Below are 24,954 nucleotides of genomic sequence, written 5' to 3'. Positions count from 1 at the left end.
AGTGGATGGTTTGAACGTTTAACATCAAGGTTACAGAATATATTGAGGTATACACCGAATAAGTAAAAGTTTAATGGATGGTCATAGTTTTTTTTCTCGATTGTCCTGAATATAAGTAATTTAATCTCGTACATAATCAAATAAATATTTAATAAAGATTGGTACTATCTATTTATTCAAAATCCGACTATTGTTCAGATTTCTGCTATCTGAGATGATCATTGTACGTTATTTTAGCCATATATATTTACATCTGAGTTGAACCAACATCGTCTTGTCTATTTTTACCTTAAATTCTTCAATTGAGTTTTCGTGTGAAAAGGGCACAGCATTACAATTTTACTATTCGACTTTTTCGGGTTTCAATTGAACAGAACAAGCGAGTTTTCCTCAAAATCATTTGATAGACTTTCACTACAATATATTTTGACTGAATTATTTTTTATCTGCATACAATACTTAGCATTTAGCTAAAGCCAACACATACAAACGGATACCAGCAGATGACAGATCTTGCATAAAAAACAGCTTTCTTCTTTGCTGATGATGATAGATGGATAGACGACAACGACACAGTGCTTCTTCTATCGAGAAGAAAAATATTCAGTGACCACATAAAATAAATAAAGCTGTAAGCATTACTGGAAGCCCATCTGTCTGTTTATTTTTAAACGACTTGTAAACCCAATCGGCAAGGACGACACTTTCTGGCATCATGAAGAATTACTGAAAGGGATTCAATTGTGAACTCGGCAAGCACTAGCCAGAGTTGTTGAGAAACTAACGAGGAAAGTACGGACCATGGTTAAACCTACGCCAATGGAGGAAAAGCTAAAGTACTCGCTACTGCGAGACTTGAACGACAGTCAGAGTATATGGACCAGGTAAGCAATTGCGTTCAGTTTCTAGTAAATCATAATCGAGAATAACGCATACATAATGTTCCCTTCCAGAAACGAAAAAAGGACATGGTTTCTAACGCTTCTGGCCGGAACATGTATGTTATATTCCACTCGAACAACGATGCCGCTGCTGGTACCAGCTGTGGCATCCGAGCGGAAATGGAGCAAAACAGATTCCGGAACGGTGTTGAGCTCATTCTTCTGGGGCTACACGTTAACCCAGGTCCTCGGAGGCTATCTTAGTGATAAATTTGGTGGTCAAAGGGTAATACTACTCTCCGCCATCGGTTGGTCGCTAATCACATTCTGGATGCCAAACATCATCACGTCGGCATCGTATCTATCAAGTTATTCTATACCGTTTATCGTTGCTGTGCGCATCGTCAACGGAGCCTGCCAGGGAATTCACTTCCCCAGCATGATCAGCATCACTAGTCAAAACCTGAGTGCATCGGAGCGAACGAGCTTCTTCAGCATTCTGACATCCGGATCGGCCTTCGGTATCCTACTGACCGGTATCCTGGGGTCGTTTATCTTGGACTATTTCGGATGGCCAACAGTGTTCCGGGTAATCGGATTTCTAGGGTTGTCGTGGACTCTGTTCTTGCGTTACTTCACCATGGCAACCGATCGCAATCGGATAATCAACCTCTCTCAGCCTAGCAGGATATGTTCCAAGCTGGGTCACACGGAAGCCGTCCCGTGGCTCAAGTTGTTTAGCAAAGCTTCCTTCTGGGCTTGCGTTCTATCGCATGCGTGTGAAATGAACTGCTTCTTTGTTCTTCTTTCGTGGCTACCAACATACTTCCACGAAAATTTTCCACATGCTAAGGTGAGATAAAAAAAAGTTATTAGAATCAGAATTATTTTTTACAATTTTTTTTCCGATATTAGGGATGGGTGGTGAACATGATACCATGGTTGGCTCTACCACCTGTCATCATCCTCGGGAAAGCCTTCACCGAAACCTTGATCTCCCGGCAATGGTCATTAACGAAAATTCGGAAACTTGTTCAGAGTTTCTGTTTCCTCGGACAGAATGCAGCGCTGTTCATCATGTGTCACACTGAGCAGTTCAACATCGCCCTGGCGTGTATGTCAATTATCATCGGTGAGTGATTTGCTGTTTTGCATTTGATATTGAGAGCCTATTCAGAATACGAGCCTAACGACATAATCAAGAGTATCTTGATGTCAAAGTTCATTCATCTCATTTTTATTTCATATGATATCATGTCAAATCCTTCTGAAATGCTCGTATTCTAAATAGCCTATAAAGTATATTTTGGCACTTAAAAAAAATAGGTACATATACTGCTACTAGCGTTCTAGTACTTATGCTTCTAGTGTCTAAGCTCTTCCATCTTCTTTCGGTATCGGAAATCCATCTCTTGAAAATATACACATTGTTTTCCCAATAGTACTTTTCATATCAGTTGTCTTTGATATCAGACTGACATGTTACCTGAATGCAGGCGATGCAGGCAAACTGCTTCGGGAGTCAGTTTAAAAGATTAAAAACGGGGGTTTAAAAAAGATTTAATTCACCTTTTCGCATGTCTCAAACAAACGGACATGAAAATGAAACAAATTGTTCTTTCTGTAGGGATTTAAAAATAATTTTGCATTTCCCTTGAGGAAATGTAACTACCGTGCTGTGCCCTTATTCCGTTCACCTAAGACAATGCGCTATGTCTAAAAGCTCTAAAAAATAGCCGTTTAGTATTTTGAAGCTGCAATTTCGCTACATAGTGTTATTTTCTATATACAATTGAAAATAAAATATGATGGGATGCATTCATAGACTTAGGCTTCACTAGTGAAAACAAAATTGACCAATTATGTGGTCCTAATTCCAATCATCTGAAATGGCATTGTTCCTAATTCCGTTCATTCGTGTTCCTAATTCCAATCATGATTTCTTGGAGATGCTAATACTAGGCATCATTTTTCTCACAAATCCATCTTTTCATTTATTATAATATTGCTTAAAATGTAATTTCCTTAAAAATTTAAAATACAATGAATTATTTTTCCTTAGTATAGCCAAGTTGAGTTTTTTTTTATTTTTCACTTACCATTCGAGATATATTCAACATGAACATTGATGCTAGCTGCCCAGTTGCATTAGGTGCCACAGAAAAGGACAGATACGATTCCTTATTGGAGTTTTGCACCTTATCCTCAACGTAATTTTTACTAGAGCCTGGATACTAGGCCTTTAATTCTGACCTGAACCTTCCAAAACAATGTCTCTGTTTGTTTGGAATTGTTCGTACCACTGTTTCGTGCAAATTGAATATTCTTAAAAGTACCGGATAACCCTACTTCTACGAAGTATTCACGGATTTCGGTAAAACATAACGTTATTTGCAGCTCAGAGAGTGTAGTGTTTTTTTTATATAAATTCGCAAAGAAATTACCGGATAAAGCTTTTAAACAAAAACGCCGCAGTTATGGATTGTGCTGTTTAAAACTGTCCGTATTCTCCGGAAACCCTTTCTTAACATTGTCCAGCATTCACTTTATAAATCATCATTAAATCATTAACTGAAAAACTTTATTTTCCCGGCACGAGTTGAAAAAGGTTCCATATTTTTTTCGAGTGGAGTCGTTAACGGAATTCCTTTCGGTCTGCCTGCTTGCGAGATAGAATTTCAAATTTTCACTATTCATATGGCTTCATGTATGTACCTTCTTTTCTTGCTCATAGATTATATTCTCAAACACGGAATTTTCGGAATCCATCCTCCAAACCCAATGAACGGAATAAGGAACGAGTAGATTTAGATGTACCCTTATTCCGGTCAAGATATTTTTCACTTTTCAGAATTTTCTGTCGGGAAAATACAGGCAACAATTTGGTAATACGCTATAATGTTACCTGTTTTATCATGTTATGCTGCTGTGTTTGAAATCCAGGGAAAATTTTCACTTAAAAATGCTTAAATATTATGACAGACGTTCTTAGCAAATGGGTTAACGAAAACAGTCAAAATGGCGCACGTAGTGACGACCAACAAATTTAGTTTAAATTTTCACTATTAATCGCTAAAAATGAAACTGGTTTTCAATTCATTTCATGCATACATAACCATAGAAAAGTACAAGGATATTTTTCTGTTGTTTTTAGACAAAAACTCTTTATTATTTATCTTTTTTTTCTTGCGTGAACGGAATTAGGCGCTGATTGGAATAAGGGCACAGCACGGTACGAAAAGTGTGACATAGAGGGGAGGGATAGTTGGTAAAGGCCAGTTTTTGCGTTACGTAATTAATGGATTTTCTCTTAGAGGAAATGTTACAAAGTTACAGGACTTCACTATTCCATTTACTAGTGGAAGTAAATGGAATAATGGAGTCTTTTGACTTTAGGACTCTTTCTATTTCCTTCATTATGTTTTCTTCTTTTTTTTCTTCCTTTTCCTTTCTGTGTCATATCTCTCCCCTACTCATCATATCGGATCTCACGTCCCAATTATCATCTTTCTTCTCACTCCTTGCTTCTGTTCATCTCACTACTCACAACTATCACATCTCACTACTCACTTTTAACTTCCCACTACTACTGACGTAAAAACTTTCTTTGCGAAGTCGAGTATCCACCGCGATGAGCTTTCACGATCTTCGTTTACGGACGACGCCTAAATAAAAAAGAAGAAGAAATACGGACGACGCGTTGCGCATTCTTCTCCCGACGGTCCACAGAGTTTTCATTGAGGTCTCGCGCGATAAACCTGCGCCAATATCCGCGTTTCTTCACTTTGACCAGTTTCTTGAACTGGATCTCGAGCGCGGTGTACCGTTTGTGAAGTACGATCGAACCATGTTTCCGAAATTCTTTAAACCGCGCTGGATTTCTCGCGATAAAGTTGTGTACACTCGACATCCCACCACGGACTGTGTGGTTTCCTACGAACCGAAGCTTCTGGCACTGGCCTGCCTGAAGAGCGCTGTCAAGGATCAACTGGGATATAAACTCGTACTCTTCTCGCGCGGAAGTGCTTTTATCGCCTGTACGCCATCAATGATGGCTTCCGCATATTTTCTCCAATCGATGTGCTTCGTGAGGTCATATGAGAGGTCGATAGAAATAGATTGATTACGTTCATTGGACAGCGAGACTTCGATCGGCAAATGATCACTACCATGAGGATCTTGGACCACCTTCCAAGTACAGTCCAACGATAATGAGCTTGAACAAATGGAAAGCTGGAGGTGCCACTCGTGTAACTTCTCCTGTGTTCAAAATTGACATATTAAAGTCGTCACATAAGTCGTATATCATTGTTGTACGGTTGTCGTCCTACAGTTCCCCCCAGCCTGTTCCGTGGGAGTTGAAATCTCCCAAGAACAATCGTGGCTCGATCATAACCGAGCAGATGTGCGTGAGATCTCTACGAGATATCGCGGTGTTTGGAGGAAGATATATCGAGGCGATACTGAGGTCTTTTCCTCGAATAGTCACCTGACACGCGACAGCTTCGGTGCCTGACATCGGAGCAAGATCGACTCTATAGAATAAGTGTTGTTTTTGATCCCTAACAACACACCTCCATATCTATTTCCCCGATCGCGGCGGATTATGTTGAAATCAGGAAAATGAAGGTTCACACCTGGTGTTAGCCATGTTTCACATAAAGCAAAAGCATCGCATTGTAATTTATTAACAAAAAAAATCGAAAATATCTAATTTTGGAAGAATACTTCGACAGTTCCACTCTAGAATCGAAATCATATGAAGTTTATCGATGAAGTTAGTCATCGAAGGATACGAATGACTCGAGAAGGGGCATTTTTGAAGCCAGCTGCTTCAGGAGAGGAGTCAGAATAGAATAGGATAGGAAGACCGCTTTGACCATGTTCTTCATGGGGTCGGAAGCATCAAAGAAGTTGAGGATGAGCTCCACGACATCAGAAAGCGTGAACATAGTAGTGTCCGGAGGTTGTTCCGTTCGTTTTCTATGCTCTCTTTCTGGCTGAAAATTCGAAAAACACAAAAGTCGAACGTTTCTGAGTATTTCCAGCCGCTTGCGAATTGACCATGGTGGATAAGGGAATCCTTTGAGGCTGTTTTCTAGCTTTTTCGAGGGTCGCTGGCTCTGTTTTACTCTTTTCCTTGTTGAGACTTTGAAAACAAAGGGGACCCCATTTCCAACATCAGAGTCTTGATCGTTCAAAGGAAGAGACGAGTAGATGGTGTCAGAAATAAAATATAATTATTATGGTTATATAATTCACACGAAGCCTAACCAAAAATAAAATATTTGATAATCACAAGAAATTTGATATAATAATTTTTTATTACAATTTTTTTTTATTTAACAAAAATATTGTTGAAAGCAAAAATTTTGCTTTTTGGTTTAATAACATTTTTTGTACAAACAAAAACATATATTGTAGCACATCGGGATCAATTCCTGCTTTGGTTATGGCCCTCCAAAGGTCTTGTCTGTTTGTCTCATGTTCCCCACACGTAAACAACAAATGGTTTGGTGTTGAAGCCCCGTCCTCGGATTTCTTTTCAAATCAGTAGCTATCCTGGAGTGGTTGCTGATAAGTTTGGAGAGAACTACAATCTGGCGTCGATTTAGATTGAAGCCGATATACCAAGGCATAAAAACAACGGAAGATATAATACTGTGGCAAAATCTCCCTTTAGTCCCAATGTTCCAAGCTCCTTGCCAAGTATTCAATACGTTAACTTTAGTTTGAAACGCGATATCATATGAAGAGAAATGGTATGTTTCTGGATTTCCCTCTAGGCAAGCTCCTTTAGCTTCTTTATCCGCTACTTCGTTAATGGCAATGTTCACATTAGTGTAACAGATTTACCGTTATCCTCGAGAGTTCGAATTAAGTTCTTTGTTTTGCATCTTAGTGGAGGTGATTTGGGTTGCAATCTCCGGTGGGATAAGCTTGTGAGACTACTTAGACTGTCTGAAATCATCAAAAAGCTCACTTATTTTGGCAGTTCACAGAGCTTGTTTACAAGAGTGCTGTCCAATGAGAGCTTGAAGTAGCTCGAAGTTTCTCCCTGTCCTGCTCATGCCCATTTGTTGACAAAAAAGAACGAGCAGGACGGGAACAACTTCGAGCTACTTCGAGCTGCTCATTGGACAGCATTAAGGTGACTCGGGGAAACACTACACGCCGTGTTATTTTTCCTATCTTTTGTCTCTTTCTAGCATTATCACCTCATAACTTTGGAGCTGCGTATTTCGGTTTTCAGTTGTTTGATCTAACTGTAAATGTATCAGCATATAGATTGCGAGTAAGCACGCGCCGCTGATACTTTTTCAAAATCATATTTGTTGTAGAAACAAAATTAAGCATTCAATGATGAAAATGATGACGATTTGATGATTGTTCGTGCTTCCCGTATCCCCTTAAGGTGTTAGAAGAAAAATCGATGAGGGGAAAATTAAAATTCATATTTTTAGTTTAAAATTGCTGTGATCCGAATATTTCAGTGATATTCTTTGCATTCAGCATAAAATCAATCGCAAAGGACATCTACATGCGAATAAAATGACGAAACAATTTTATCGGAAGCTTCGCCGGAGGCTAAGTCCCGGTGAAAAAGCTCTGTGAACTGTCAACCTACGTCATCATGCACTGGTCTATAGTCTAGAATTCTCGTAGTTGACTCTGGTATTGTTGATGTAAATTGGATAGTTCCTTTCTAAAGCCCGTTTGCTGAATATCATTGCTGAGCACTTTGAAGGCTGAATGTCAGACTGAATGCAGTCCCTCCACGAGTTCATTAACAGCTTCTTGGGTTGTACTTTTTTTTCCTGTTCGGGTGTGCCATTGCTACCTGTTATTGAATTATTGAAGCGTTACCCGTATCCTGAGTGTTAAAGTGCATGTCGAATTACTTCATTGATAAGCAATGCAGTATCGGTTTCGATACAGTTGTTGTTTTGTTTTCTCAAGAGCACCATGACATGGTCCCGCTATTTAGAGCCTTCACAGAGAGCAACCCCATTGAAGGCGCGCTTCTTATCAATAGGAAATCAATCCTTTCTTGAGAAAACAGATCAGTGATACTGTTTTTGGCCAAGCATCGACGCCCTAGCACCATCCTTATCTTGCTTCTAGAATAAACACCAGTAAAACAAAGAAAACCCGGAATTTAGCTCTGTCTACAAGCCCATTTCAAGCAAGAGAATTTATTGAGTAATAAGAACTTCCGTGTGTTGCTCTCACTACCGTTGTTCACCAGTTCAAGAAGAGTTAGTACGTATTTAAACCCCTAACTCGATTTTTCCAGCAGTCAGTTCAGCTTAGGACTAATTGCTTGTAAAATTGTTTCCGCTGCATTCAGTCTAGCCTCAAACAAGAGGAATTCGAGTCTTTCAACTGTCTGCAAGGTAACAATAATTATGTTTCATTTCTGAGACTGCTGTTGGTAGCGGGGACATAATACGATGAATCCTTAATTACCACAACTTATTGCCCTAGCTATAAAAATGGATTAAGCTAGGGTTCTGTTTGGTAGATCTTACACCGCAACACACTACGTCAAAGTGATCTACCGTATTATGGGTGTACGTTGTACTTACGCTATCCGCTAATATTGTTCCTTTAACTATGATTGTCATGTCTTTCACGACGAATAAAGCGCTAGACGCTTTGCTCCACGTGCTACCATTGAATCAATTTATTCAGTTAGAAGCAGAGAAGAGTGCTTTGAAGATCAAAAGAGATTCAAACCTCTTCGAAGGTGACCTAAAAGGACATCTTAGTATTCTAAACAAAATAAATATCAACTCACTTATCACAAACAATAATGACTGATGAGGAGAAGATACAATTTTATTCGTTATTTTGATGTAATTAATCTTGAGCGAAATACATGGGCAAACGGTGGACCAAGTCTTCGCTCAGGATCAATTGTATTTTACATCGATGGTTCAAAGCTGAACAATCAAGTTGGAGCAGGCGTGACTAAGCCAGAAATAAATATTTTGATTTCCATGGGCAAATGGCCAACTGTTTTCCAAGCTGAAGTTCAGGTTATTCTTGAATGCTCTAAATTATGCTTACGCAGAAATTATAGGCATTCAAATATTTGCAGCAACATGCAGATCTATACTCGTTTGGGAATGTGTTCAGTCACTCCAAACCTTGGGTAGTCGTAACAAAGTGAACTTGTATTGGGTTCCTGGCCATTGTGGCATTGAAGGCAATGAACAAGCTGATATGCTGGCAAGACTTGGTTCATCTCGACAATTCATAGGTCCCGAACCATTTTGAGGTGTATTTGCGTGTTCTCTTCGAATGGCACTCAAATCTTGGGAACATTCTAAAATACAGGACATCTGGAAAAACACCTTGATTGCGAAGCAGTTTAAACATTCCATCACACCAAACGTATTTATCACTCGCAAAATTTTAGATCTTTCAAAAAATTTGGGTAACGCTGGTAGTCAAGGTTATGCAATTGCTTTAAATAGTAATGATGCGTTAACTTGACAAAGCTAGATCAAATGGGGCATATATCACAATAGATCTAATAAATGGTCGTAGAAATTAATACTCAACAAGGAAAAAAAATGATTGTCATGTCATTAGCGAAGTCGATGTTGATCGCATTAGATGTACGAAATTTTCGGTTTGGACTACCCTGGGCATAAAAGTATCATCGTGTAAGCCTCATGATATACGAATGCAAAAATGGTAACTTGGCTTAGAAATCTTGGCAGTTAATAAATGTGATAACACTAAGCTGCGAGGCGACACTTCACTATGGGCCGATGCCCACATAGCGTTTTTTAACGCCTTGTGCACGCAGCGTGAAAATGACGCTCGTGCGCATCGGCGCGGCGACACTGCGTGACTCCGTTTTCCCGATGCACACCTACGCCTTTTTAACGCCACGTGCACTTAGTGTTGAAAAGACGCTACGTGGGCATAAAGCCTATAATGTCGAAACGGTAATAGGACAACAAATGTGAAGTGATCGTTAGGTGGAGTGAAGGTGAAAGTGAAAGTGGAATCCGTAATAAGGGCCAATATATGTGGAAACGAATGAAAGTGATGTTAATCGCATGCAATAGTCTAGGATTGTACCAATTTTTTTCGAATTGCTCAATGCAAATGAAAATGCTAATAAAATGCTCTAAATTGAAATTATTCCTCCCAAAAATCTTTCTGATTAACATGCTTCTACTGCATTGAACGCGTGAAAACCATGCTCAGTACCTATTTTGAAGCCCCAAGCTAAAAAATTTTCTAATGTATTTTTTTTTAAACAGGTCTCTCTGGATTTCACAACAACGCCGTAACGGTGAATCCCCAGGACTTGGCACCAAGCCATTCTGGTAGTGTTTTTGGGCTCATGAATACCGTGGGTGCCATTCCTGGCTTCTTAGGTGTCTACCTGGCCGGGCACATCCTCGAGCTCACGCAAAGCTGGTCTGCAGTATTTAGCACGGCGGCCGCAATCAACACTGTCGGTTGGTTCGTCTTTACGATCTTCGGAAGTGCCGAAGCGATCATATAGGGCGATTTTTGGAATGAACGAACGGATAGGCAGGCAAATGCAAAATTTAGTAATTTTTTTTAAATACCTAACTGTGTTTATAGATAAGGCGAACAACAAAAATTGTGACTCATTCCTAGCTGAAAACGTACCAAAACGCTCTCTCGCGGAAGTTGCGCGAGATTCGAGACTAAAATGGATCGAAGACAATGTATGGGTATTAAATATTTCCGAAATAAACTATTTAAAAACATAAAAACACTTTGCTAAAGGCTTTCTTTTTGTTACTACCTCCGAAATTTGATTTCACTAGCATAAACTTCTATCGTATTTCTCCTTTTAAACAATTGCATTGTAATTACTTACCTTGCTTATATCAGCATTTTAGACATATAGGGACCATCTAGCTCGTACCCCATTTTGCGATAGTAATTCCGTGTACCAACACCAGAGATAACGGCTAGCTTCCGACTGCCATGTTCTTCCCGGGAAATCCGCTCCGCTTCTTCCATCAGCAACATTCCAAATCCCTGGTGCTGAAACTTCGTGGGATCCCTCGCATTCACCGGGACAACCGAGCCGTAAACATGAAGCTCCCTAACAATCGAGCAGTTGTCCACCAGCTCCGGTCGGAACGTATCAGGCGAACATTTGCGCAATCTTAACAATCCAACCAGAATGTCCTGTTTGGGATCCTCGTACGACAAAAAAGTTTCCCAACCACCATTCGCCACGTAATCCCGTCGAATCAGTTCGATCTCGTAAGGTCGAACCTTGTTGTGGATCTCTTGGATTCCAACCTCTCGGGTGCGTACATCTCGGCAGTCTGTGCCCAAATCCTTCATTCGAGCAAGTGCCAATTCACGCAGATTACCATGCTCCACGCCAGAACTAACCAATGGCATCGGAATATCACGCTGAACACGATAGACGCGCGTCCATGGTGGCACCAATGCTAGTATTTTTGCAACCAAATCCACCAGAGTCGATGGCGGGTAACTCTTGTATCGGCCGGTCTTCCACAATTCATACAATCCCGTACCACGAATTACCAGTGTTGGATATATCTTCAAACCATCTGCTCGGAAATCCGGATTTTCAAAGAACTCTATAAATTGCTCAATATCCCTTTCAATATCCACATTCGGTAGATCCGGCATCATGTGCGAGACCACTTTGAATCCAGCATCTTTTGACATCTGAAAGCTCTCACAAGTCGCCTTTACCGTATGACCACGATTCGTATCTCGAGCCACATCCTCGTAGACCGACTGTACTCCAATCTCCAGTCGGGTGCAACCGTACGCAAGTAAATCGGACAAATGCCTGTTCAAGCAGTAATCCGGTCGGGTTTCAATTGTAATTCCGATACATTTTGTATGAGATTTCTCCGAGTAACGAACAGCTTCTTCAACGCTGGAACTCGTATGACCGGAAAGTGCGTCGTGCAAATTCCGAATAAAATAATCCCTGTAGTCCTCCGGTAGGCACATGAACGTACCTCCCATCACTATGAATTCAACTTTGTCCACGGAGTGGCCGAGTTGCTTCAACTGTTCCACCCGGTGTCGCGTCTGAAGGAAGGGGTTGTAGCGAGCTCGGATCGCTCTCATCGATGTCGGCTCATAACCGGTGTAGCTTTGGGTAGAATACTCAAAATCACTGTCCGGTCCTCCCGGGCAGTACACGCAAATGTTGCCGGTCATGTTGATGTGGGGACATCGATGCGGTTTACACATCACAGCTACAACTGCGATCTACGATTACAAAAATAAAGAAATTAGTTATGAACATTTGGAAATCTGGAGGAAATCAACCGAGACCGACAATGATTGAGAATAGTGCCGAATTTGTGGTGAACCTAAGTGCGTTCAGGGAATTCCACACATACTCACCCCGCTCGCAGTCCGAATCGGTTTGGCTTTCAACTTTGGCAACAAGATGGGTTTTGCCTCATGTGGTACCGCAGCAATAATGTCTACTAGGCGGGGAGCGCTGTCCAAGCCGTAATTGGAGGCGAGCCGCGTCTTCAGCCTGTTCAGATTGACGTCCTTGCCCTCATGGTGCGCCCTGAGCAATTCCTGAATAATCTCACCAACAACGATCAGCATTCGCTCGTCGCGGCTCAGTCCAGCTCCTGCGACATATGTCAAAAATGCATTATTCCGACTATATAATTCAACCACTATATTCACAATTTAACTTACCTAGCGGCTTTTTCTTCGTCATATTGTCCTAATAAATTTATCAGAAAATAATCAGTTTGTAGACGCAAATTTATGACAAAATTTGCAAAATTTCAACTCGACATAAACACGTAACGCACGCACTGTTATTTTGACAGGACAGGTTGTACGGTTGACGTTGAGTCAAATCAAGACAAACTTTTCAAAACGACTTATCTGATTTTGTAAATACAGATTCAAACCATACACTGCCAAAAATATTGTCAGATTTTTTGGATATGATACACTGTGCGGCGTTTGTAAATAATGTTCCCAAATGGGTACACTACTAAAAATCCACACATATTTATTGGCAAAAATCCATAGATTTAACTTATGATGTATATCAGCGCACACATAACCATTATCCACGCGAACTGCTAATAAAATATATATCCAAATAAACTTTATGTGTGGTCTCGAATTAGCAATTATTAAATTTATGTGTGGTTCTATATCGATCATATTAGGGTGGAGCTATTGCAAAAATCTATAACGGCGACACATATATCTTATATAGATATTTTTGGCAGTGTACTTGCACAAAACTTCACGCGGCGAATGACTGTCGAAAGGAACGGCCGCGCCAAACGATACACCGCAATGCTATTCACCCATAAGAATCAAGTAAACGGGGTGCAGAAAGCGCGGTTGTACCTATCATGAAGGGTTCGACGCGTGAAATTTTGATAAAATCAGGCCCACCGCTCTGAGCATTCTGACCAATGAGGTAAGAAGGTGCTGAGTCAGTGAATTAAAGCCTTCTTATACCACATTGTCTGAAATGCTCGAATGGTGGGTGCAGTTGACCTCCAGAAACGTCAAATCAGAGACTAACCCGCAGGCAAGCTGGCAGCCATTACCGCTCGCGGAAAACTGGATAAGATATATGTGTCGTCGTTATAAATTTTTGCAATGGCTCCACCCTAATATTATCGATATAAAACCACATGTAAATTAGATAATTGCTAATTCGAGACCACTTACTTACTAACTTATGGATCCTGTACACCTCCGGTGGTGCAAAGGGCCGACTTGAAAGATCTCCATCCTGAGCGATGCCCGGCTATCGCTTTAACCTGTTGCCAGGTTAGATTTCGGTCGACTTCTTTTATTTCTTTATTGAGGCTTCGCCGCCATGAGCCTCTGGGTCTGCCTCTGCTGCGATGTCCCGCTGGGTTCCAGTCTAATGCTTGCTTACAGATTTCGTTTCCGCCCCTACGTAGAGTGTGGCCGACCCAGCCCCACTTCCGATCCCGAATTTCTGTTGTTATCGGCCTCTGGTGACAACGACGATGGAGCTCGTTGTTTGAGATCCAGTTGTGAGGCCACCAGGCCCGAATTATATACCGCAGGCATCTGTTAATGAACACCTGCAGCCGTTGAGTGTTCTCCACTGATATACACCATGTTTCGCTAGCGTATAACAGCACAGATTTCACGTTAGAGTTGAAAATTCGTATTTTGGTGCGTTCACTTATCTGCCTGTATTTCCAGATATTTCTTAAACTCGCAAAGGCAGCCCTTGCTTTCTTGATCCGTGCGCCTATGTCGATCTTGGTACCACCGTCTGACGCCATTTGGCTACCAAGATATTGGAAGCTTTCAACATTCTCCACTGGTTGCCCGGCTACTGTGAAACTGGAACTGTGTTGACGTTGATGACTAAACCTGCCGAGGAGGAGCGATCGGCAAGGTCGTTGAGCTTACTCTGCATATCAGAGCGCCGTTGCGCGAGTAGTGCAACGTCATCCGCCAATTCGAAGTCGTTTAGGTGCTCCATGGTTATAGGCTGCCATAACAGCCCGCGGTTTTGTTCACGGTCAATCGCATCTACCAGAATCTCATCGATTACGATGAGGAACAGTAACGGTGATAGAATACATCCTTGCCTCACACCAGCTACGACCCGGATAGGGTCGGACAGGACCCCATTGTGCAGCACTCTACACGAAAAGGCCTCGTACTGTGCTTCGATGAGGCCGATGATTTTCTCAGGAACCCCCTTGCGTCTCAGGGCGCCCCACATATTCTCGTGATTGAGACGGTCGAAAGCTTTTTCGTAGTCAATGAATACCAAGTAAAGGGACTCTTGGAATTCGTTGACCTGCTCCAGAATGATGCGGAGCGTGACAATATGGTCCACACAGGATCTTCCTGCACGGAATCCAGCCTGCTGCCGCCGGAGAGTCGCATCGATCTTCTCCTGAATTCGGGCTAGGATAATTTTGCATAGAACTTTGAGAACGGTACACAGCAACATAATGCCACGCCAGTTATCGCATACAGTCAGGTCACCCTTTTTGGGCACCTTCACTAAGAGCAAGATTACCGGTGGTGAGTTTAAGCCGTTTGGCAGCGCAGTATCATTACTTGACACTTTACCGGTCGCTACTAAACGCGCTGCTATAACAGTAGCGCGACTGACAGGTGACCAAATTTGGTAGCGCGATAAGAGCGCTGCTATTTGAAGAACTGTCAACTGTCAAACGTCACCGGTACGGAATACAGCTACCAAATTGAAAGCCGAAAATAGTGACCGATACGGAAACGAGTGACGAAACTAAAATGAAAGCGCTGCGCGGGTGATTAAAATGCTCGCGACCGATAATGATGCTCTAAGATACCTTTGCATCCAGTCGACCGGGAAAGTTGCGGTGCCCCAGATATTACGAAATAAACGATGCAGTAGTTGAGCGGATGTCATGGGGTCAGCTTTGAGCATCTCGGCTGATATGCGGTCGACCCCTGGGGCTTTATTCGATTTCATGCTTTGGATGGCTGTTTGAATCTCTAGCAGTGATGGAGCTTCGGTATTGACACGTGTTATACGTCGGATCCTATAGGCAGATCATGCCGAGGTGGTGATGGCCTGGTTGGCACTTGAAAAAGTTGTTCGAAGTGCTCGAACCTGGGAGGGAGAAACAGATTCAAAAAATGTGTGTGTCAAGCCGAGCCGAAATCCAACTGTCAGTGTGAGCCGAAAACGAATCTCTCGGCAAGAAAATTTTTGAAGGCAATATAACAACAATAACACGCAAAACAAAATTTAGTCTTTTCAAGTGGCGCCTACGTTGATTGTTTTTTCTTGTTGAAAATTTACTTGTTGCATGACGACAGTATATATTAATTTGGTGTGTAGTATCGAGAGCTCCCTCCCAGGCTCGAACCAGCGTTTCAGCTGGTCAGTTGGGTCGGTCAATAACTGATCATTCGCGTCTTTCACAGGCATCGTTGCATTCATCTTCGCCCCACTTAAGCGTCGTGAGATATCGTAGAGGAGGCGAATGTCCCCGGTTGCGGCGGCTCTCTCTCCTTCGTCGGCCAGAGAGTCTGCCCACGCTCGCTTGTCCCGTCGACATGAGCGTTTTACTTCCTTCTCAAGAGCCGTGTATCGTTGACGGGCTAAGACTTTGGCTCCTCTGGTTTTCGATCGCTCGTATTCGAGACCACACATAAAGTTTATTTGGATATATATTCCCGCATAATAAAAAACAAAATGATATATGGTCAGGATCATTATTACGATGTAAGATATAGCTTCACAGTTTACGTTGCGGTTATCAAATACTTTTCGGTCGATTCAACCATAACTACTCGACATCATCACTAAATGTCAATATATAACAAGCTGTCCCTAAAATGTTTTATATTTCCTGCATTATATGTCAACAATTTATCATACTGTCGAGTGAAAATTTTGCACGCGAAAACGGCCGATTTTGTATGGTGACATAACTTAACAACCCATTCAACATATTGTTATTTGTCAAATAACCGTACCACAAACTGTTGAAACTTTATATGAAATTGTTCATTTACAGTTGTCAACAGTAAAAGATATTGTTGCCGACCACACGGGAAAATATCCATGTACAGTTTGTAATTATGCGGGTTGTATTAGTAGTTCGCGTGAAGAATGGTTATGTGTGCGCTGATATACAGTGACGTTTTTGACGCGTTTAGCTGCTTTTTAATTGGGTTTCGCCCCAATTAGCGAACCCCCAACTAAAAAGCGCCCCAACTAGAAAACACCCAATTAGCGAACGTTTACTGTACATCATAAGTTAAATCTATGGAATTTTGCCAATAAATATGTGTGGATTTTTAGTAGTGTAGGGTACTGAAGAGATGGCTAATATGTACGCCTACTCACCATTCATTCAATATGGCGTGCAATGTTTTTGTTTTAATTTCGTTTTATTCATGATATTGTCAGATTTTCTGGATATGATGCACTGCGCGGCGTTTGTAATGTTCCCAAATGGGTACTTGCACAAAACTTCACGCGGCGAATGACTGTCGAAAGATACGGCCGCGCCAAACGATACACCGCAATGCTATCCAGCTTTCCACGCTCGGTAATGGCGGCTTGTCGGTGTGTAAAAATCAATCAGTCACTGTACTTTTTGACACTAGCTGGAGGAAAACTCACTGGCGAAAAGGCCTTTTTTCCCTTCCCCTCACCCAGAAACGCCAGTGAGCTTTCCTCCAGCTAGTGTCAAACAGTACAGTGACCGATTGATTTTTACACAGCAGCAAGCCGCCATTACCGAGCGTGGAAAGCTGGATTCACCCATAAGAATCAAGTAAATGGGGTGCAGAAAGCGCGGCGGTACCTTTCATGAAGGGTGCAATTTTGAGAAAATCAGGCAATAACACAACTTCGGAAGTATCGCCAGCTATTTTTCGACATAAGGGAGCCATACAAACACAAAAGGCTCGATGTACCTCAACTAATTGCAAGATTTCGCCAGGAGAAGTTAATTGCCGATAATTATCACTAAAGCCCCAAACGCAATACAACGGAACGGCGATGGAAACGGAAAATTTGACAGTTAGCCCATATATTTTCTGTCAAATTTGCCGTTTCCGTCGCCGTTCCGTTGTATTGCGTTTGGGGCTTAACTGCGTATAAACCAATCACCCATAATGAGCGCTGAATTCGGGTATACTACCCACAAACCGGGTACCAAAAACAGAAGTACCAAAAACGATGTTGGGTAGAGTGCCATTGTACCGCGGATGACAGGCGTTTCACCCTCCTGATTCAAACGTCGATTTGACTATTTAAAAGATAGTTTAGTTACAACCCGCATAGTTCTGGACTATTACATTACTGTCTTTTATATAATTCAAAACCATTCCAAACAATACTTATAAAACAGTACGAATCTATCGCAACAATACGTCTACACTACCTCAAATATTTTCAACAATACGATAAATGGTATTTCACCTTGGCTTCGGCCCAAGGTTTTCGCCGATAAATATGCGCGGATTATCTTCAGTGTACCGATAACTACCGATTTTTCTACCGATTTCATGCAACCAATTTATCAAAATATATTCTGGTCACCCTGCCTCGTGCAACCAATGCGGCCGATGCGGCATCAGAAACGACAGGAGCGGCACAAACAGATGCATCATCGGTTTGTTTATAAACATTGCCGAAAAACGGGCACGAAATTTCTATTTTAGTTTATTTAAAACTTGCTGTACATTAAAAGATTATCGCCAAATGGCTGCAGGATGTAGCAAATCTTTTGCATCCAAATACGAGGAGGAGCTGTACTACGATGTGGAATACGAAGACTTCTGCAAAAACTTTGAATTTTCGGCAAGTATACCATGTTTTATACAAATATTTTTGCGGAGTTATTTACGTCGTATTTTTCCGACAGAACTCTTCCTCTTGCTGGATTTGCAACGGATACTACGGTCCTAGTTACGGAGAACCACTTTGTGGCACGTGTCATTCGTTTATTTTTCCAAACTACCCGAACGAGGAAGCTGAAGGGCTGGTTACGGAACTATCGGATGATGAAGATTCTGGCAATGACGAACCGCCGGAAAACGGTTCCAAAGATCGTGCCGATGACGACGACGATTCAGACTACGATCTGGAACGACCCCGACCATCCGCTCCGCGTAATCTGAATCAATACTTGGACATGCTGTCTCAGCCCAGGGAGTCGGACGAGTCGCAGCAAAAAATTTGCTCTCTTCCTGTGGAAGTGCTGCTCTCAATTTTTTCCTATTTGGATGACCTGTCGCTATGGAACGTAAGCGAAGTATGCAAACAGTGGAAACGAATTCTGGAAGTTCACATTCCGCAGCTGATGTGGAAAAAGTACACGAAAGAAAGGTGGCCTCTGTTCCAGCAAATCTCAACCATTCCAAACTGGTTGCACGTGAGTTCCATTCTAAAACGTGAAAGTCAACAGGCTTATATCAACGATGTATATTTCCAGATGTATGGTGCACTGATGAATTCCTGCTTCTGCCGCACCTGTCTCATTCAAATGGCCCTGAAGACGCCGATGCGCGGTCGGGTTAATCACATTCGGGCGAATCGACTACGAAGTGACATTCGATCACTGGATTTAGATGCCACCGAAGGGATCGATGCCGTTGCCCTCGATAATCAATTGTTTCACTGGCAGGCATCGATTCTGGGTCCGGCCGGTAGCCCTTATGAAGGTGGCAAATTTTTCCTCTACATCGTGATTCCTTGCTCATATCCAATGCTCCCACCGCAAGTTCGTTTCTTAACGAAAATCGTACATCCGAACGTTTCGCGTCATGGCGACGTGGGTATCGACATTATCCAGCACAATTGGTCACTGGCGTTGACCATTTCAAAACTGTTGCTTTCGGTCCAGAGTTTACTGACTGATCCGTTTACTCAGGTTGGTATTTGAGTATCTGTTGAATTTTGATAAAAATTATTCACGGATTGTTCTTGCAGATTTGTATGGAACCTACACTGGGTAGGATGTACGAAAATGATCGACCCAAATTCGAAGCTCTCGCAAGAACATGGACTTGGAAGTACGCTATGTATGAAGTTGTCCCGCCGTTAGGAGGATTGCTGTAAACAGGAGAAAGGTAAGTTCAGATTTCGTAGCAGTACATTATTTCCGGACATCGCAGAGATACGACTGAAATTGAATGCTTCTTAAACCGCTTAAATCCTTACTTCTAAAGATAAAAGTAAATGTTTCCTAATGCATAGTTACTAAAAAGCAGTTGGTGTCTGGTTGAAGTCGTGAACTATTTTGATCTGCAAAAATTGAATTAGTTAAGCGATTAATTTATTGAAGCACAAAAGCAAAGTATTTATTTGTCTAAATTCTGGCTGAGTAAGCGCATACAACGAATGGTGAATCAAACCAAACAATTATTAGGCATTGTTGACAATGCTGAGGAGGATATCTACCAAAGGGATGCCATTACGTTAGCAAGCAATCTCCAAGAGCTTTGAACACAATAGTGGAAGCAATGAACATTAGCCATGATCTACAAAGACACATTTATCTATTAAAATGTAATACCTTATCGATGTGATTGATTAAACTTGTGAAAAATGTGAATACTTACAGTTAGTATCACTGAATGTCTTTGGAAGATGATGACCTGCCTTTTTTTATCCTTTTTGCACCCTACACACTTAAATCATTTAACAGATTTCGGTGAATTTTGTTTCAATTCACATAAATCTCAACAGCAGAATTGTTCGGTAATTATTTCACCAATTTTCTGCGATTTTTTACTTCGTTATTGCGACCGTTTTAAAATCGACTTTTATTTGAGTCCTATTATAGCGAAAGTCTATTTTTGACACTTTTACTCAGAGCGGTAGCGTGGAGCTCCAGCGCCCTAGGCGGAATTTTTATTGGGCGCCCATTTCTTACTAAGGAAAATAGGGTAGAGAACCATTTGGGCAGCACCCCCTATTCCCGTCCACAACGTTCATTACTCGGGAGAATTAAAACCTAATTACTTGTTTTTTAGTACATGGTTGAATTCTGTCGATATCTAGTGCTGTACAAAAAATCATGCCATCTGGTTGGAACGCGGTCGAGTTATTAACGTTGCGGACGGGGGGGTGCTGCCCAAATGGTCCCGCTCCCTCTGCAATATTTTACAATCAGAGAACAATTTATTCATTTCATTTATTCTGACTAAGGCCGGAGTGGCCTGTGCTGCACATAAAAGTCTTCTCCATTCAGCTCGGTCCATGGCTGCACTTCGCCAACCACGCAGTCTGCGGATGATCCGCAAATCGTCCTCCACCTGATCGATCCACCTTGCCCGCTGTGCACCTCGCCTTCTTGTTCCCATCGGATCGTTGTCGAGAACCATTTTCACCGGATTACTGTCCGACATATCCAATACGGATACGTTCCCGGCCCACCGCAGTCTTCTAATTTTCGCGGTGTGGACGATGGATGGTTCTCCCAACAGCTGATGCAACTCGTGATTCATTCGCCTCCTCCACGTATCGTCCGCCATCTCTACCCCACCATAGATGGTGCGCAACACTTTCCTTTCGAAAACTCCCAGTGCGCGTTGGTCCTCCACGAGCATTGTCCAGGTCTCGTGTCCGTAGAGAACTACCGGTCTTATAAGCGTTTTGTAGATAGTCAGTTTGGTACGGCGGCGAACTCTATTCGATCGGAGCTTCTTGCTGAGTCCAAAGTACGTACGATTTCCAGCCACTATGGGTCTCCGAATTTCTCTGCTGGTATCGTTAGCGGCGGTCACCAGTGAGCCCAAGTACACGAATTCTTCAACCACCTCGATTTCGTCACCACCGATAGAAACTCGTGGTGGGTGGCTTACATTGACCTCTCTTGAGCCTCTTCCTATCATGTACTTCGTCTTCGACGTATTGATGACTAGTCCTAGTCCGTTTAGCTTCGCTTTCCAGTCTGATGTAGGCTCCCTCTATCCTCTCAAAGTTACGTGCCATGATATCAATTTCGTCGGCTAAACCAAATAACTGGACGGACTTCGTGAAAATCGTACCACTCGTGTCAATCCCTGCCCTTCGTATTACTCCCTCCAAAGCGATGTTGAATAGCAGACACGAAAGACCATCACCTTGCCGTAACCCTCTATGCGTTTCGAAGGGACTCGAGAATGCTCCTGAAACTCGAACTACGCACATCACCCGATCCATCGTCGCCTTGATCAACCGTATCAGTTTATCCGGAAATCCGTTTTCGTGCATTAGCTGCCATAGCTGGTCCCGATCGATTGTATCATATGCGGCTTTGAAGTCGATAAATAGATGATGTGTGGGCACGTTGTATTCGCGGCATTTCTGCAATACCTGACGTATGGCGAACACCTGGTCTGTGGTAGAGCGTTCACCCATAAATCCCGCCTGGTACTGCCCCATGAACTCTCTTGCAACTGGTGTTAGTCGGGGGCATAAAATTTGGGAGAGTACCTTGTAGGCGGCGTTCAGCAATGTGATTGCGCGGTAGTTGTTACAATCCAGCTTATCGCCCTTTTTGTAGATGGGACACACGACACCTTCCATCCACTCCTGCGGCAGAACCTCATCCTCCCAAACCTTGGTAATGACCCAGTGCAGCGCTCTAGCCAGTGCCTCACCACCGTATTTAAATAGCTCTCCTGGTAGTTGGTCAACCCCAGGGGCTTTGTTGTTTTTCAGCCGGCCAATCTCCTCCTGGATTTCCTGGAGATCCGGAGCCGGTAGAATTATGTGCTGCACGCGTTCTTCCAGGTCCATCACCATACCACCATCTTCGTCTACCACATCGCCATTCAAGTGTTCTTCGTAGTGCTGCTGCCACCTTTGGATCACCTCACGCTCGTTTGTAAGAAGGATCCCGTTTATGTCCTTACACATATTGGGCTGTGGCACGTGGTCCTTACGTGAACGGTTCAATTTCTCATAGAACTTTCGTGCGTTATTAGCGCGGTACAGTTCCTCCGTCTCTTCACGGTCTCGATCCGGAAAATCGAGTTTTGTCTGTTCCGCGCCCGTTTGTATCGTGCCTCGTTCGCCCTCGTGCGGTGTTGCAGCAATCTCGCCCATGCTGCGTTCTTCTCCTCAACTAACTGCTCACATTCGCCGTCATACCAGTCGTTTCTCTGATCCGGAGCCACCGTGCCTAGTGCAGCGGTTGCGGTGCTTCCAATGGCGGATCGAATTTCTCTCCAGCCATCTTCAAGAGACGCTGCGCCTAGCTGCTCTTCCGTTGGGAGTGCCACTTCCAGCTGCTGCGCGTAGTCTTGGGCTAGTCTACCGTCTTGTAGCCGCCCAATGTTTAGCCGCGGCGGACGACTCCGACGCGTGTTGTACACCGTCGAGAGTTTTGAGCGCAGACATACTGCAACGAGGTAATGGTCGGATTCAATATTCGCACTGCGGTAAGTGCGTACGTTCGTGATGTCGGAGAAGAATTTACCGTCGATTAGAACGTGGTCGATTTGGTTTTCCGTTACTTGATTAGGTGTTAGCCACGAACATAGTAGTCAATGATTACCACCAGTCGCGACCCTAGCGACTAGTTCAGCCATAGCAACTTGATAATCAACAAATGTGAAAATTTATGACTTTGTACCCAACCATCCTAGAATAAAGTCGACGAGCATTTTTTTTTTGGAAGAAGAGCTGCAGTTTATTTATTTATGTATTTATTTAGCAGCAACTGCCAACAGGTGAAACATACGCACCCCAATGACATACTATACGGTATACAAACAAAAAATTGAATACACTATATCTAACACAAAATACTCTTAAATCTATTCTTATTAGTTATACGAGGAACATAAAAATCAAATACATTGTAACACCTATTAAACACGCGACACATGCTTTTGATGGGCTCATTGATTCCGTAGTTAGTTCTAGAAGCACGAATATACAAAAATGAATGCGAGCGAAGACTACGGTTTCGCGTGTTTACTTCAATTTTTTCAAGCAGATCAGGACAATCTGTATGGCCTTGAAGCAAATCTCCTATAAAACAGGCTTTTGCAACGTTTCGTCTAGCATGAAGCGTTTCCAAGTTTATAAGCATGCATCGGTTCTCATATCTTGGTAAATTATAGGAATCTCGCCAATTAAGGAAACGGAGAGCAAAGCGGATGAACTTGCGCTGAATTGATTCGATTCGTTGAGTATCATTCTGATAGTATGGTGCCCAGACTGTTGAAGAATATTCTAATATAGGACGGACTAATGAGCAATACAGTGCTTTTAAGCAATAAACATCTCTAAATTGTTTAGCAAAGCGAAAGATAAACCCTAATTATGATGAGGCTTTGGACACAACATACGATATATGATGTTTAAAAGTCAATTTGCAGTCTAACATAATGCCTAAATCCTTTACGGTCGTTTCACGTTTGATGATACTATTATACAACAAGTATTCATGTTGATATAGAATATGCTTCCGTCCGAACGAAATAACGGAGCACTTGGAGACATTGAGTACCATCCGATTAAGCTGACACCAGGCTGCAAAAACCTCGAGTTGCCGCTGCAGAAACGTAGCATCGCTTGGGCATCTTATGACATAAAAAAGTTTTAAGTCGTCAGCGTACGATACAGTTAAGCAGCTTAGAATAAAATTAACATCGTTCATATAAAGTACAAATAAAAACGGTCCGAGATGGCTACCTTGTGGGACGCCTGAGCTAACGGAAAACGGCGACGAAACATGATCCCCGATTTTGACAGCCATTTTGCGATCGGTCAAGTAGGATCGAAGCCACTTGAGTATAATGGTACTTAAGCCTAGTTTTTCAAATTTAGCAAGCGCAATACCGTGGTTCATTTTGTCGAAAGCTGCAGACAAGTCTGTGTAGACAGCGTCAACTTGGTAACCTTTCTCCATTTGGCTGGTGACGAATGATGTAAACATTGCTAAATTAGTGCTGGTAGAGCGTTTGGCGATGAATCCATGTTGGTTTGTGGATACATAATGAGCGCATGTATGCACAAGCTTATCAAGTACGATCAACTCAAATAATTTGGAAATCGCACTCAAAGCAGCTATACCTCGATAGTTGACGACATTTCGTTTACATCCTTTCTTATGCACGGGAAATACATATGAGTTCTTCCAACTCGACGGGAACGTACCAGTAGATAGCGAGGCGTTGAAAATTGCGGCTAGTGGTAGCGCTAAGGATGACGAACACTTCTTGAGCAGAATCGATGGAATGCAATCTGGGCCACAACCTACTGAACTTTTCAGTTTTTCAGTGCGCGTGAGACCATGTCGGATGAAACAGTCAATTGCGAGATTGCGAAAGAAAGTTGAGGAACGTTGTTTGTGGTGGCTGCGATGTCATGAGCGCTAAGCTTTTCGTCAGAGAAAACGCTGCTGAACTGGGAGCGGAACAATTCGGCGATTTCCTTCACAGTACTAGCTTCTGCATTGCCGTTAGTCATTAAGGACGGCAGACCAGACTGGTGTCGTTGATTATTTACGTATTGCCAGAAACCTCGTGGATCCGACTTGAGACGGCTTCGAATTTGGGCTTGATGGATGGCGAACAG

General features: G+C 42.5%; 3 protein-coding genes across 4 annotated transcripts; 2 read left to right on the top strand and 1 right to left on the bottom strand.

The window, feature by feature from the left end:
• Positions 1 to 530: 530 nt before the first annotated feature.
• Positions 531 to 10,651, top strand: LOC134213364 (voltage-gated purine nucleotide uniporter SLC17A9). The gene is made up of 4 exons (XM_062692370.1): positions 531 to 884; positions 954 to 1,734; positions 1,797 to 2,013; positions 10,166 to 10,651. Exons 1-4 carry the CDS (start codon positions 802 to 804, stop codon positions 10,411 to 10,413), a joined length of 1,329 nt encoding a protein of 442 aa, XP_062548354.1. The 5' UTR covers positions 531 to 801; the 3' UTR covers positions 10,414 to 10,651.
• Positions 10,652 to 10,702: 51 nt separating this feature from the next.
• On the bottom strand, positions 10,703 to 12,754 carry LOC134213363 (elongator complex protein 3). Its single transcript, XM_062692369.1, has 3 exons — positions 12,600 to 12,754; positions 12,288 to 12,529; positions 10,703 to 12,149 (listed from the first exon to the last, which is right to left on the bottom strand). The coding sequence occupies exons 1-3, from the start codon at positions 12,619 to 12,621 to the stop codon at positions 10,764 to 10,766; spliced, it is 1,650 nt and encodes a 549-aa protein (XP_062548353.1). The 5' UTR covers positions 12,622 to 12,754; the 3' UTR covers positions 10,703 to 10,763.
• A 5,293-nt stretch (positions 12,755 to 18,047) lies between these two features.
• Positions 18,048 to 19,993, top strand: LOC134217618 (uncharacterized). Of its 2 annotated transcripts, XM_062696419.1 has the most exons (5): positions 18,048 to 18,237; positions 18,302 to 18,811; positions 18,872 to 19,309; positions 19,369 to 19,508; positions 19,768 to 19,993. In XM_062696419.1, the coding sequence occupies exons 1-4, from the start codon at positions 18,139 to 18,141 to the stop codon at positions 19,495 to 19,497; spliced, it is 1,176 nt and encodes a 391-aa protein (XP_062552403.1). In that variant the 5' UTR covers positions 18,048 to 18,138; the 3' UTR covers positions 19,498 to 19,508; positions 19,768 to 19,993. The 2 variants fall into 2 exon arrangements, with proteins under 2 accessions (XP_062552403.1, XP_062552402.1); XM_062696418.1 differs by having other exon boundaries at positions 18,049 to 18,237; positions 19,369 to 19,993.
• Positions 19,994 to 24,954: the final 4,961 nt, after the last annotated feature.

Source organism: Armigeres subalbatus, chromosome 2 (assembly GCF_024139115.2).
Source record: "Armigeres subalbatus isolate Guangzhou_Male chromosome 2, GZ_Asu_2, whole genome shotgun sequence".
NCBI lineage: Eukaryota > Metazoa > Arthropoda > Insecta > Diptera > Culicidae > Armigeres > Armigeres subalbatus.
This window is presented reverse-complemented; position numbering and strand designations above follow the sequence as displayed.